The 13,184-nt window shown below is 28.1% G+C and overlaps 1 protein-coding gene and 1 non-coding gene across 2 annotated transcripts; one reads left to right on the top strand and one right to left on the bottom strand.

The window, feature by feature from the left end:
* Positions 1–8,095: 8,095 nt before the first annotated feature.
* LOC112602150 (GATOR complex protein NPRL3) lies at positions 8,096–10,697 on the bottom strand. Its single transcript, XM_025350097.1, has 6 exons — positions 9,899–10,697; positions 9,313–9,537; positions 9,080–9,254; positions 8,856–9,020; positions 8,611–8,778; positions 8,096–8,542 (listed from the first exon to the last, which is right to left on the bottom strand). Exons 1-6 carry the CDS (start codon positions 10,567–10,569, stop codon positions 8,141–8,143), a joined length of 1,806 nt encoding a protein of 601 aa, XP_025205882.1. The 5' UTR covers positions 10,570–10,697; the 3' UTR covers positions 8,096–8,140.
* A 114-nt stretch (positions 10,698–10,811) lies between these two features.
* Positions 10,812–10,883, top strand: Trnag-ucc. The gene has a single exon. It is a non-coding gene; the product is annotated as a tRNA-Gly (tRNA).
* Positions 10,884–13,184: the final 2,301 nt, after the last annotated feature.

The following is a 13,184-nucleotide window of genomic DNA, read 5'->3' as shown; positions in this document are numbered from 1 at the left end:
TCGTTACTTCTTATAATGTGCAACATTATTATATATTTATTTATTTGTGTTTCATATTTTATAAGATTCATTAACTTTTATTTGATAGTCAATAAATAATAATCATTTAAATTTTTAGGTTTTATTACGCGATTTTTTAAAAATTGTAAGTGATCTAGAAATCACTTAAAACTTTATATAGTTCTCTAGTTCAACCCATCTTAGAATATAAATCATTAGTCTGAAATCCTTATATGGCCTCTACGCTGGTTCAAACCAACTCAAACACGTACAATGTACATTTTTGAGCTTTGTTGGCTTTTTTTTAGGTATTCCACATGAACCTCACAATTAATCTCCTGGAACCACTGGACGTCTAATGACTAGTGCCAATAATCCAAACTTCTTAGATTCTTACTCATAACTGCTTGTTCTGCTTGTTTCCGGCTGTAACATGATTACGCCTGGCTTACCTTTTTCCCTTCAAAAACCGCAACATGATTGCACCCAACCAATTAGTACGATCAAACCCGTTTTATCTTTTTACCTATAAAAAATGCAATACGATTGCACTCCAATATATATGTGTTCCTAATAAATATATTATATTTATAACATATTCATATATTCTAACAATTTTCTAATACACTATTTAAAAACCGGACTTGGTTTTCCTTAAGACTTATTTCCGAATATGTATAACTAGGTGTCCAGGTATTTTAATTGGTACGTACACTTGAGTAATCAAGATAATATTTTATTGTTAATTTATTGTTAACTTTTATAACTTTTATAACTTTTTATAGTATTTTATATATATTTAAATCATTTCTATATTTATTAGTTTTTTTTTAATCAAATTGTTAATATTATTTTAATATATTGCTGCACACAATTATTTATATATTAACAATTTTTTTAGTCTACTTTATTATACATTAGAAATTTTTAAAACTTATGTTTATTTTGACGATATTTAACAATATTTTATATAAATAAGAATGCATACAAATATTAACTAATAACAAAAATATGCACTAAAAATTAATTAATTTTATTCATCCTAAATAATGATATTCAAGCGCAATTCGGAAACACACATATATATATATATATATATATATATATAATACATATACATATATATTGGAGCGCAATCGTGTTGTGTTTTGTACAGGTAAAAAGGTAAAACGGGCTCGATCGTGCTAATTAGTTGGCCTTGGACACAATCGTGTTGCGTTTTTTGAACAGAAAAAGGTAAGCCGGACGCAATCGTGTTGCACCATTATTAATTCTTTACTCACAGTTTTATTTTCGGAAATCACAGTTGTAAATTATTTATTAACATTTTTTACTCACAACTTACTGTTTCATGTTTACTAGTTCTATTTTCTTGATTTATGTTTATTTTACTAAGTTTACTTTATTACTTACCTTACTGTATTTTCTATTATAAATTATATTAACAACAAAAAAGATTTTTCGTGTAATATATACAAATATATAAAAATAAAATATAATCAAATAGTTAATAACAAAAAATTACTGCATGTCATTACATGTAAAAGCAGTTCAACATTATTATAACAATAAATATAATTTTAATTAAATTATTTTAATTACTTAATGGTGAATATAAATTTTTTTAAACATGAAGTATGAATAAAGAAATATAAATATAAATACAATTAAAAATACAAATATTTTTGAAGGATAAATAGAATCACCTCCAAGTAGTGTAGTGGTATCCTTCGGGTACCTATGTTGAATGATTGTAATTTTTTTAAGATAGTAAAATGTTTATAGGGGAAATATGGCGAATTTTTAAGAGAATTTACTATTTAATTTTTAGGAGAATAATACATGTTCCCACAGAAATGGGTTACTATTATTTGGAGGGAGTAGTATACATATAATATAGTAGTTTTTCAATATTTTATTGTATTTAATTTAAATCTAATATAAAACAGCTTTTAAAAGTTTTTTTTTTAATTTTTCAACATTTAAAACAAAAACTATTGTAGAACTAAAAATAAAATGGTACCTACATAATAACATTTACCCATTAATGGAAGGTATAGAAATTGTTCGAATGGGAACGTAAAATCGGTCAATATCTCATTTGGTGGAAACGGGTTTTACACTTACTAAGAACTAAATAACTAAAGAACTTTATACAGCTTTATTACTATAATACTGTAGCAAAGAAAGTGTACACATAATACAAGTATGTATTATAATTTAAATATACATAAAGGTACCTATTAAAAAAATCGTGGGAAATTGCAAAAATATACCCTGGTATCAGTCTCATATCCCACTATATTTTATAGTGACACCGCTGAAAATGTGGCACTATTAACCACGACAAGCTGTTGTGGTATAATCGTAATATATATATATACTATATAGCTTGGGATATTTACCTGCACGATTACAAATTACACGCCATACGGTAGAGTATATATCTACAGGTATTCAGATTTCAGGTAGACGGTAGTAATATTATTATAATGAACACCTATAAGCTTTAAATAGTCATGTACACTCCACGGCCTGTTGTATACATAGAATACATTATCAAGCATTAGTACAATATTATGACAACGTTAATAGTATGATAATAGCAAACACATTCAGCGGTATACATATAGGTACTACTCCGTTACTCGTGCGTGTACACAATAATAGGACATAACGTCATAACGACATGCATGATGGGCATTTATATAAATTTTAATCATTATATTATTAGCCATTGAGCGAAAACGTTGAATGCTCTTAAAATGTAACGTGTACCTCTACCTACACATTATTACAGTCGGTAGGTACCTTATACACTATTTATAGCTGTTGCCTTTTCTTACTATACAGAACAAAATATAATGTACTACTTGATATTAATTAATTATTATTAGTTGTACAGTACGTGACAATAACCTATGCATAAACTATATGATATATACTTACCTATAGGGAAATCCCGTGTATAAGCGTTCAAAAATACAATAAAATATATAATACAGCATATTATACAATATAGTATATTAAAAAAACGACGAGTAAATTACTTATAACCGCACGTGAGTTAATGTGTGTGTGTGTGTGTATGAATATATATACGACATTAAATAAAAACATATCATGTAGGTATTATTATAAAGTACGCGTTTAAGTCGACCGTGTCGAGCATCGCGTGCTCAAGTGAAATTATTTCGCATACGTGTAAACCACGCGACAATATATTAATATAATAAGACATATAGGTACAGATTTTAATATTACCGCATATTATGCATTAATGCATTTTATTGAAAACTACCGAGTTTACAACATCGGGTGTCGACAATATATTATTATATTATAATATGATATAAAAAATTGGATTACCACAGTGGTTGCTGCGGCGACCCAGCCCTGCAGTCAGTGGTATATATACAATATATAGGTACACACAGATTTGTATAGGACAAACCAATTTCGTGTGTAAGCATTATTGTTTGATATAAACATTTAAATGCCTCGTCGGAAAAATTGAATGTACCTATATATTCACATATTATGTAGTTTAATAAAATATGTTTAGAAAAAGTAGGACTTTTTAACTTGTTCTGTGGACTGTGATAAAAACAATATTTGATGTATAATCTATTATGATTACATTTCTACCATTAAATTGATGTTTGATCGTTTTCATGGTTTATTTCAAGCATAAATAGTGATGATACAAAAATAATGACATGAATATAATAATTGTATAGATTGCCCGATTGAATAACCATAGTAGATTTATTATGAATAATTGGTGCATGATACGTAAATTGGATAATATTTTAGGAGCGAGGAAGTTATTTGTAAGCACAGCAAACGGCTTATAAATAGCCGTATAGGTTAAAATATTTAAATATGTACCAATACTACTTAAAAATTTGAAGTCCTCTGGAAGCCTATTGAATTATAAATGTAATAGACTTGTAAGTGTTATAACATTTACGTTTGAATGTATAGTATTTGCATTAGGAAGCCAGAGCTATGTATAGGTTTGATTAGGAATAGATTGATACATTTTTTTTATCATTTTTAATATTGTTTAATTATAAAATTGATACTTATGTGTGAAACTGTAGAAACGTATAATAATAATTGTATGTATATTATTATGTAAAGGTAACAAATCGAAGACGAACGAATAATATACAATATTAGAACGATAATAATTATTACTCTGTGGACAGTTGTAAATGCTATGTTATTGTAATATACATAAAATGTACTTATAAATAAATAACACAATATATACCTATGAAATACGTATAGGATCTATATGTACTTCATACATAGTCTCCGACCTGAATTTTAGGAGATACCTACAATATTTTTTAGCTTTTTTTTTTAACTTGGGCCTGTTTTAACAAGGCATTTAATAAATTACAATGTACGAATAAACATTACAAATTGTATATTCATCACCAACTATAACTAGAATATAATATTTCTAACCATTAATAATAATAATAATAATAATAATAATAAATATTTTAATTTATGTTATACTCATTTTGTATAGTAAAAAAATAATATAATACAGATTTAATACTTGGTAGAGCTAAAAGTATATCGCAACTAATGATACTATTAGTTTCTACTTGACCATTTATTGTTTTAATTATTATAGTTCATATTTTTTACTTAAATTATCATTATGTTTATGTTTTTTTGTATTATTTTTGGATTATATATTTTGTTAACAATTCTAATTATTTAGATTGTTTTTCGTCTATTTTTATTAAGTAAGTAACTCACTTTCAATTCAATAATAATAAATAATGTATAGAAAGAAATAATAGTAAACATATTTTAGGTTTTTTTACATTTCGTATTTAATAGTATCTTTATGACTAGTAGTCATTGTCTATGTACTTAAACATTACTATTATATAATTTATTTACTTACGGTTTGTTCCAAATTGTTTTTGACTTTTTCTTTCCTTTTTTGTAAGTTTGTAACCACTTTCAAGGTGTTATGATTTTAATAAAAAAATAAAATCTGTTAAATATAATAACGCCGAGTCCGTGGTCAGTGATCGTTGTTAAATAACTCGTAATAAATATTTAGTAAAACAATAGTCAACAATCAACTCATAATAGTTCCATATTTAAAATTATAACAAATAGCAGTTATCAGTTTGTTGTGTTTATTTTCAATTTCCCAAAATGTAAAACTAACTCTGTAACTCGCGCGTATAATAATTGATAATTATAGTCTCTAATCAAATTGCGGAATTGTATCACATATTAATCATTGGTACTAAAATATAATAACTAGAACCAAGTTATATATTTCCTTGGATTTAATATCTATTTCAAGATAATTTCAATGTTTATTTATTGTTTGTACTTTCACAGTCAATTACATCTAGCTATTCTAGCTGCAAATTATGATTACCGTTATAAGTTTTTTCCGTGCAAATTTTAAATATTTTATATTTAAGTTGTTCATATTTTCATAAGAATATTCATAAAATATACCAATGGCGCAAAATAATTCTGCCCCCACCCCCATATATTAAACTTTAATGCGCCCCTAGATTTACTGCCATATATTAAAACCAACATCACGAAACGGATTCTGCATAACTAAACACAGATATCATAACATAATATTATTATGTCGCTTCTTATTGTAAGACTGATACAACAGCATGAGCGGGCATTACGTCCTCTTAACCCACCGGAAGGAGGGGGAGCGCAATTCCAGGTTTTAATAGCGTAGACATAATATTCCACGTCAAAAGAGAAGTAAACATTTTTGACCGCCAATTTTAACAGAAGCAATGAACGCGAGTGAACGACACGCAGCCTGCAGACGCATGGTTGTTGTTCACACGGCTCGGTGACCAGGCGTATCCACGGCTACGCGAAATCGTGCAACAGCAAGACTTAAGACACAGGTAGAACGTTTTAAATAATAAATTCGTACCTGTACAACTGTATAAAGGTACGTTTTCTCTGCAGCGTTCAGCCGCGGCGTAGAACCCTGTACTTTTGAACCTAAGTGTTTTGAACGTAGCCGTTTTTTTATGGACGTTCGTCGCTGCGTCTAGATCATTTGGCGTCTGGCGATGACAGCAATGGTCTCCTACCAGTATATCGTTTCGAACGGCAGCTACAACGTTAGGTTAGGTTTTGCGTCTAGACGCCGCGGCTGAACGCTGCAGAGAAAACGTACCTACCTTTAGGGAATTAAATTGCAAACGCGCCGTTTCCAAGGAGTTTGATATACGATATAGGCAATTTTCTGTGATTATACATACGGTTAAAAAAAAAAATAAAATATTCTAAAGCATAGTTAGACTTATGGCTATAAGACGGGTCAACGTTGTATCAATATTTTTTTATTTTTTTTGAAACCACGTGCTATGAACTGCCAAAGATAGTTTTTGAAAATTTACAAACATGTGCAAATATTTCTTTTTCCAAATGATTTACTTTAAACATATTTATTTATTTTTTTTTTTTAATTTTATAAGGCTTCGGCATCAAAAGCCTTTAGCCTGCATTAGATTAATATAAATAAGTATACATTATAATTTTTACTAATAATGACAATTGACATGTTAAGCGTGCTTACAATTTATGACTTATGTTTATATTATGAAAGAATAGATTGATTGTGGTCGTATCGTCTTCGTTGAGTGCTTGATGGAGTGTGGTGGGGTTTTTTTTTTTTAAACATATTTTCTAATAGGTATTTAAATTACATTATAAATATTTTAGCAATGTACAATGCTATATTACTTTAGTATAACATCAGTAATACTTTATATATGTTTAAATGTTTAGATCAGTGGCGTCATTTCAGTTTTTGAGAGGGGAGGCAAAATTTTTTCCGCCTCATAATAATGAAAAAAAAAAACGCTCGCTAACAATTACTTTTTTATTTCAATATAAACAGCCTTACATAATTTTATACATACTAGTCACTAATTAGTAACTAGTAGTTACTATCACGATTATCTGAGACAACCGTAGTTACTGGTTACTCTAGGCATAAATAACTCATTTTTTTTAAGAGATAACAATGACTAAATAATACATAATATGTACAGGGATACCCAATATAACCTATTAGCAATTAGCATTGAGTATATATTTTACAGTATATATTTAATGCTATTAACTACTATATAATAACTTATGTCTTATTTTGAGGGAAATTTTAGCCCAATTTAAGTTTTACTTGTGCCAAGTATAAGTATCTTCTAGTTTTCACAGCTCCAAACATGTCAACAGCTTGATTTAAATTTATTAGTGAAGCTGTTTTCTTCTCTACAGCTATAATCAATAAATCACTCAACCGTTCATCGCCCATTGCTAACCTTAATTGCGTTATAACAAGAATTATGTTTATGGGCTTGCGACCCAAAACTAACACATATTCGGCCTGTCAATAGCCCACCAATGACAAGGGGAGAAACAAATGTTCACCCTGCAATTCCAAATTATGCCTTTGATTTAAATGATATTTTCTGTTGCTGTTTGAAATATGTGTCCAATATTAGACATAAAAAAAATATCAAATAAATTATACATCCATTAGCACATTATATATACATTTTTTATTATCTTATTAACAAATATAAGACATTTATAGAATCTAAATGTCAATTCGACTTATAGATTTGAAGTGTTTAATATTTGATTTTAAAGATTTGCATTACAAATAGACACATCATTTATTACCCAACCAAAATACCGAATATCTAACCAAACCAACTCAGCCCAAATTCCTATAAAATTAAAATTTGGGTACCCTTTATGTAAATATGAATATAACCTAACCTGCTCTTAATCATCTTGTAAACACTAAAGTAGAGGAAAAAATCTATTAAATTTATAGCTAATAGAAATCAAATCCATATAAGAATTTCAACTAATATATTTATAAAAACATTTTTATAATAATAATAAAAAAAAAAAAAATGGTTTATTATTAAAGGTAATTATTTTATAAAAATATAAAAATTGTTCAACCATCAAAACTATACTAATATATTTTAATACAAAAAAATATAACTATAATGTAATGGAAGACATTTTATTTTTAAGTTCCTAATTTTAAACAGTTAAATAGTATACATAACTTTAAATAGTTATGCCTTTAATGAGAATAAAAATTACTAATTATTGGATCTTCCATTTCAACAGTAACTAGTACATCTTTGAACTTGTCCAATAATTTTAGTAATTCTGACCGTCTTATATTCTCTAAATACATTATCTCTTCTAAATGATGTTCTCCAGAAAGATAACCTTGTTTTAATAATCTCATTAATAAACGAAAATCATCAGGATTTGCTGATGCAGGTATATGCATCAATGCTATTTGTTCATCTTCATCTAAACTGTGAAACATTTCTTCAGCACTTGACATTGAAGAACTGTATCCTCCTGATGACAACTGCAGCCAATTTTCAGATAGAGTCTGATATGTAGTCATTGGTGCTTCAGAAGGGTGTTTATTATTGTAGTCATGAAATTCTGATTCATCATTATAATAACCCTACAAAAACATGTTGTATAATATACTTCAATAATCATAATAATAAGAAAAAATGTAATAATATTTACAAGTCCTTTACTGGATGGCATAAAATACACATATGTATGATATTGTAATAACATTTTGTGCTGTAACAACCAAATTAGCATTTGAATTGTTGTTGAGCCACTACTTTTATCTTCAATAGGACACATTTTATACTGCAATGATGTTGGAAAGGAAAATTCACTCATTACCTAATTTTAAATATTATATGTTAATAAGATTAAATTACAAGATATAAGTTACAAATTATTTTGAAAAAAACAATTACCTCTAATAGTTTTTGTCCGGGAAACCTCTTTTCAAATTTTTTGGCAAATTTATTGTTGCGTTCAGTTGGGACATTAGGAGCAATTGCATACATGTTTGTTTCAGATAATGGAAATATAACAATTGCATCACCCCAGTAAATCAAATGTCCAGCTATATTAAATACCTGTAGACACATTGAATTACAATAATATTTAGTCAAATACATTGATAGTTATGTGTTACCTGAGCTAAGGTAAGATCAGAATCAGCAGATAAGGTTTCTAAACTTTTGACAGGGTTATACATATTGATGAGTCGAACAATTGATGGACTAGAATCTTGTGGCAAATTGTCCAGTAGAACCTTACGTTCAGCCATTAACAGCAAACCATGATACGGCCTAAGCCCTTTTAAGCACCTTCAAGCATAAAACATACTAATACTGATTCACATCATCAAATCAAACATGCTCCCACTTGTTAATAGATTCCGGTTCAAAGTATTGTCCGTCTCTATAGAAATGATGGACTTTATGTGGCAGACAAAAGCTAACATCCACCCAGTCATTCACTTTTAATTTGATCAAACCATTAGTAACTACACCTTCAAACACCGATTTCAAATCCAGTGCTAATGAACTGCTCTCAAGAATTTTTTCGAAATGTTTATTATTGATAGTAGATGAGTCTAGGTCACATTCACTACAAGTAAAAATAAATATAATTTTAAAAATAAACAAATGTTTTCAATAATTCTTAAGTGATTAATTCTTAAGTTTACAAACAATATTAATTAGTGGGTATCTAACTATTATTTACTTAAGAAAATATCAATGCCTAGAATCAATAGATATTTTAATAACAGTCTTATTTAGTAGTACATACAATACTAAATAGCAGTTGATCATCTAGCTGCTCAACCTAACCTACTTTAAATTTTATCAAAGTTAATGTAAATCATTTAAATATATTTTTATAGAAGACTATTACATTGATATATTGTTATTGAAATAAGATTTTACTTAAAATAAAAAAATTATTCAATTATGAAACATTTTATTACTTTGCCATAGTATCATGTATGTAAAGCATATCTCTTATTTGTGAGGATAGGTACCCACAACGCTTTTCTTCATGTCGCAGAGCAACACCCAATATCTTACTCAGGTCATAGTAGCAATTAGATATCTGACGACGGGCAAATGCGTCTAACGCAAAAACAATATTGATCATTATGATTGAAGGACTCTGCGGTTTTTTGTTGCCACCTTCGCCATTGCCTTCATTACCCTCGATACCGCCCGTCTGCAGTTGCATTGGATGACCGACAAATCGGACGTTATTCACTTTCAGCTCAAACTTGCGGTCACACAACTCCATCTTGACGGCGAACAAACTAGATATGACGTCGTCCGTAAAGATTGTGAGATCGTGCGGTCGCACAGTCTTTTCCAGTCCCGCGTCTTTGTGTAAAGACCGCTTGTGATCGTTTAGACTCACCTTGACAGGTCCTCCGAAACTATGGAATGGGTAACGAAACAACAATTTGTCGCCTTTACTATCGTTCTTCACCAGATAAATACACATCGGATTTGTTTCCGAGTCGGTCAAACGGAATGGCGCCTCCGACGTTGAATGTGCCGGTCCCGGGTTCGCAGTCATCGTGATTTTAAATATTTTCGTACGTGCAATGAAATAAAATGTTTGAGTTGTTCTCAGTAATTGGATTAACATTAGCCAGGACACATTCCGGAATACGTATTATTTAATATTATTTTATTAATTCCTAATAATCGTGAATAATACCATTACTTATATTTATTAGTTATTCTTATTTCCGTTGAACGTCAATCAGATAACGGATTTCGATAATTCCGTGAACATGTCTTATCATGACATTTGAAAATAAAAACGTGATAAAATACACAACAGTTTTGTTGTTTAGATACAGCATCTTTTCGTATTATTTATATCTTGCGATGGTGGTGTAATGGTCAGCATAGTTGCCTTCCAAGCAGTTGATCCGGGTTCGATTCCCGGCCATCGCAGTCATTTTTTTACATTTTTTTCCCAATTCTCTTTAATTTTTATATTGTGAACTTTTTACACTAAAAAAAATATTTAATACCTTATGTTGTAATTATGTAAATTAATATTAAAAATATTTCGTGTTGAAACCTTAAAATATAATATTTATTATAAATTCATAACATTCATAACCAACTTCAATTTTATTAAAATTGTATGAGTGATTTACTGATGTGTATATGTAGTAAAGCTAAATATAAAATATGCAGATACATGCTTGAGAGGATGCTACACAGACATTTGTTATTTCCGTCTTATAAGTACGTAACATGGCAAATTTACGTTCAGCAGATTAAATTTAGCTTTGTTAGTTTAAAAATTAGAATGAATCGACCTATAATGAAACTGATGGTACGAACATTATCTGTGTCTGTATGTGGGTTTTTTACAATAGTTCAATTTTTTTAGCAAGTATTTCGTTTGTGAAATATAGTAAATTAAAAATGCTGATAACTCATTTAAAAACACATTACCCTCCTTCTTCCGCAGTCGGGTAAAAAATAGAATTATCGTAAAAACCCACGTACAAACACAGAAAATGTTCTTACACCATCATGTTTCATTAGGTCGATTCACTCTAATTTTTAAACTAACGAAACTACTAATTTCGCTTTCAATGACATGTTTATGATTAATTTTGCGTTTTAAAGCATAATATTTTCTTTAAAATAACGTTTATCAAAATAATCATAAGATAATTTACAATTTAATTATTTGAAAGCCTCCGCACATGTAGTTGTGAATTTAGAATCTGAGTGACCAACTTCACTAATATATTGCTCGTGTCTTAATGTCGTTCTTTTTTTAAATGCTATTCATTTTTAATATTTTCTAATTCAAAAAGGAATTAAATAATGGTACAATAAGTGTACATATTCATATAATATTTTAGAGTTTTTAAACACTTAAGTGTTAACCAATTATTCATTTTTAATGTTGTATGATATGGTGTTTTCTGCCATGGTTATAATATTAATCTTAAATCATGCTTTGAGATTCTAAATGTTTATTTTTATTTCGAATTATACTATTTTAATACCCAATCTTGTCATAGTAAATAACGTTAGCATAAACTAGTTATGTAAGTCATTGCTCATTGTTATATATATAATATATATATAGTATACTTCATAAAAACATAACGATTATGCAATTCTGGAATACAGTAATAAAGAATAAATTTCAATAGATAAAAGAACTGCCAATGTTAAATGAAACATTGCAGAAATGCAGATTGTAGGTAGGTAATTGTTAGAATATCTAACATGAAATTTATTTTAATACAATAATAATATAATCTGGAGAAACTAGCTATTGCCTATTAGAATACATAAACATGCTGTACTGGAGAAATAAATTAGTATTTCAATTTAAAATCAATAGTTTTAACTATTTTGATATTAACATTAATGATGCAAATCACAAATACCCATGCTTTTATTAAAAAATGCTTTAAAATTTAATAAATTTAAAAATAGATGGTTTATACTTTTCAGTAGTTTAAGATGCTTCTGTATAAATTTAGTTTTGATGTATGTCAGATACACAAATCACAAAATGTAGTGCTATACAGCTATACAGTTCCGAATCTTGAACTCTGGAGACTTACATAGTTACATGAAAAAGAAAATTTTAAAGACTTTAAAATAAGGGTATAAAAGTACACATTATCTAGACATCCACTGTGGTACCTATCATGTGTATGTTGTTTACGATATTTTGATATCCTTTGATTTGGAACCCCTTTTGAGCTTTTCTTTAGTATTAATATATTGAATAAATAAGTTAGTATAAACTAATAAAAGAAGTAATAAATACTATAAAACGAAAATTACAATCATTGTTTTTCTTTTTAATATATAGATTTCACACATCCTGGAGTATAGTGATCAACTATTATATACAGTATACACTATTAAGGCGCCCATCACCAATTATTAATATTTGACAAGAGTAAAACTAAAATTGTAATTATAACAATAAAATATTAATGATACTAGTGATACTACAATTAATTTGTTACGTTAGATCAATTTTTCATGTATAACAATTATGTTAGTATATAAGTATATATTATATGATTGTTTTTTCTGTGTATACGCATGTCATGTTTATATGATATTTGAGGAACTATTAAAAATTAATTGATGTGAATAAAATTATTTTTTGAATGTAAAATAATAACTTGTATTTTTTATTAAATTTAAATCATATTATAATTATTTACCCTAAATATGCTAAATATTCAAAATCACAGAACA

The sequence above is a fragment of the Melanaphis sacchari genome, unplaced genomic scaffold (assembly GCF_002803265.2).
Source record: "Melanaphis sacchari strain LSU unplaced genomic scaffold, SCAv2.0 Contig84_pilon_pilon, whole genome shotgun sequence".
Classification (NCBI taxonomy): domain Eukaryota; kingdom Metazoa; phylum Arthropoda; class Insecta; order Hemiptera; family Aphididae; genus Melanaphis; species Melanaphis sacchari.
Note: the sequence above shows the minus strand (reverse complement) of the source record. Positions and strands in the feature narration are given on the sequence as shown.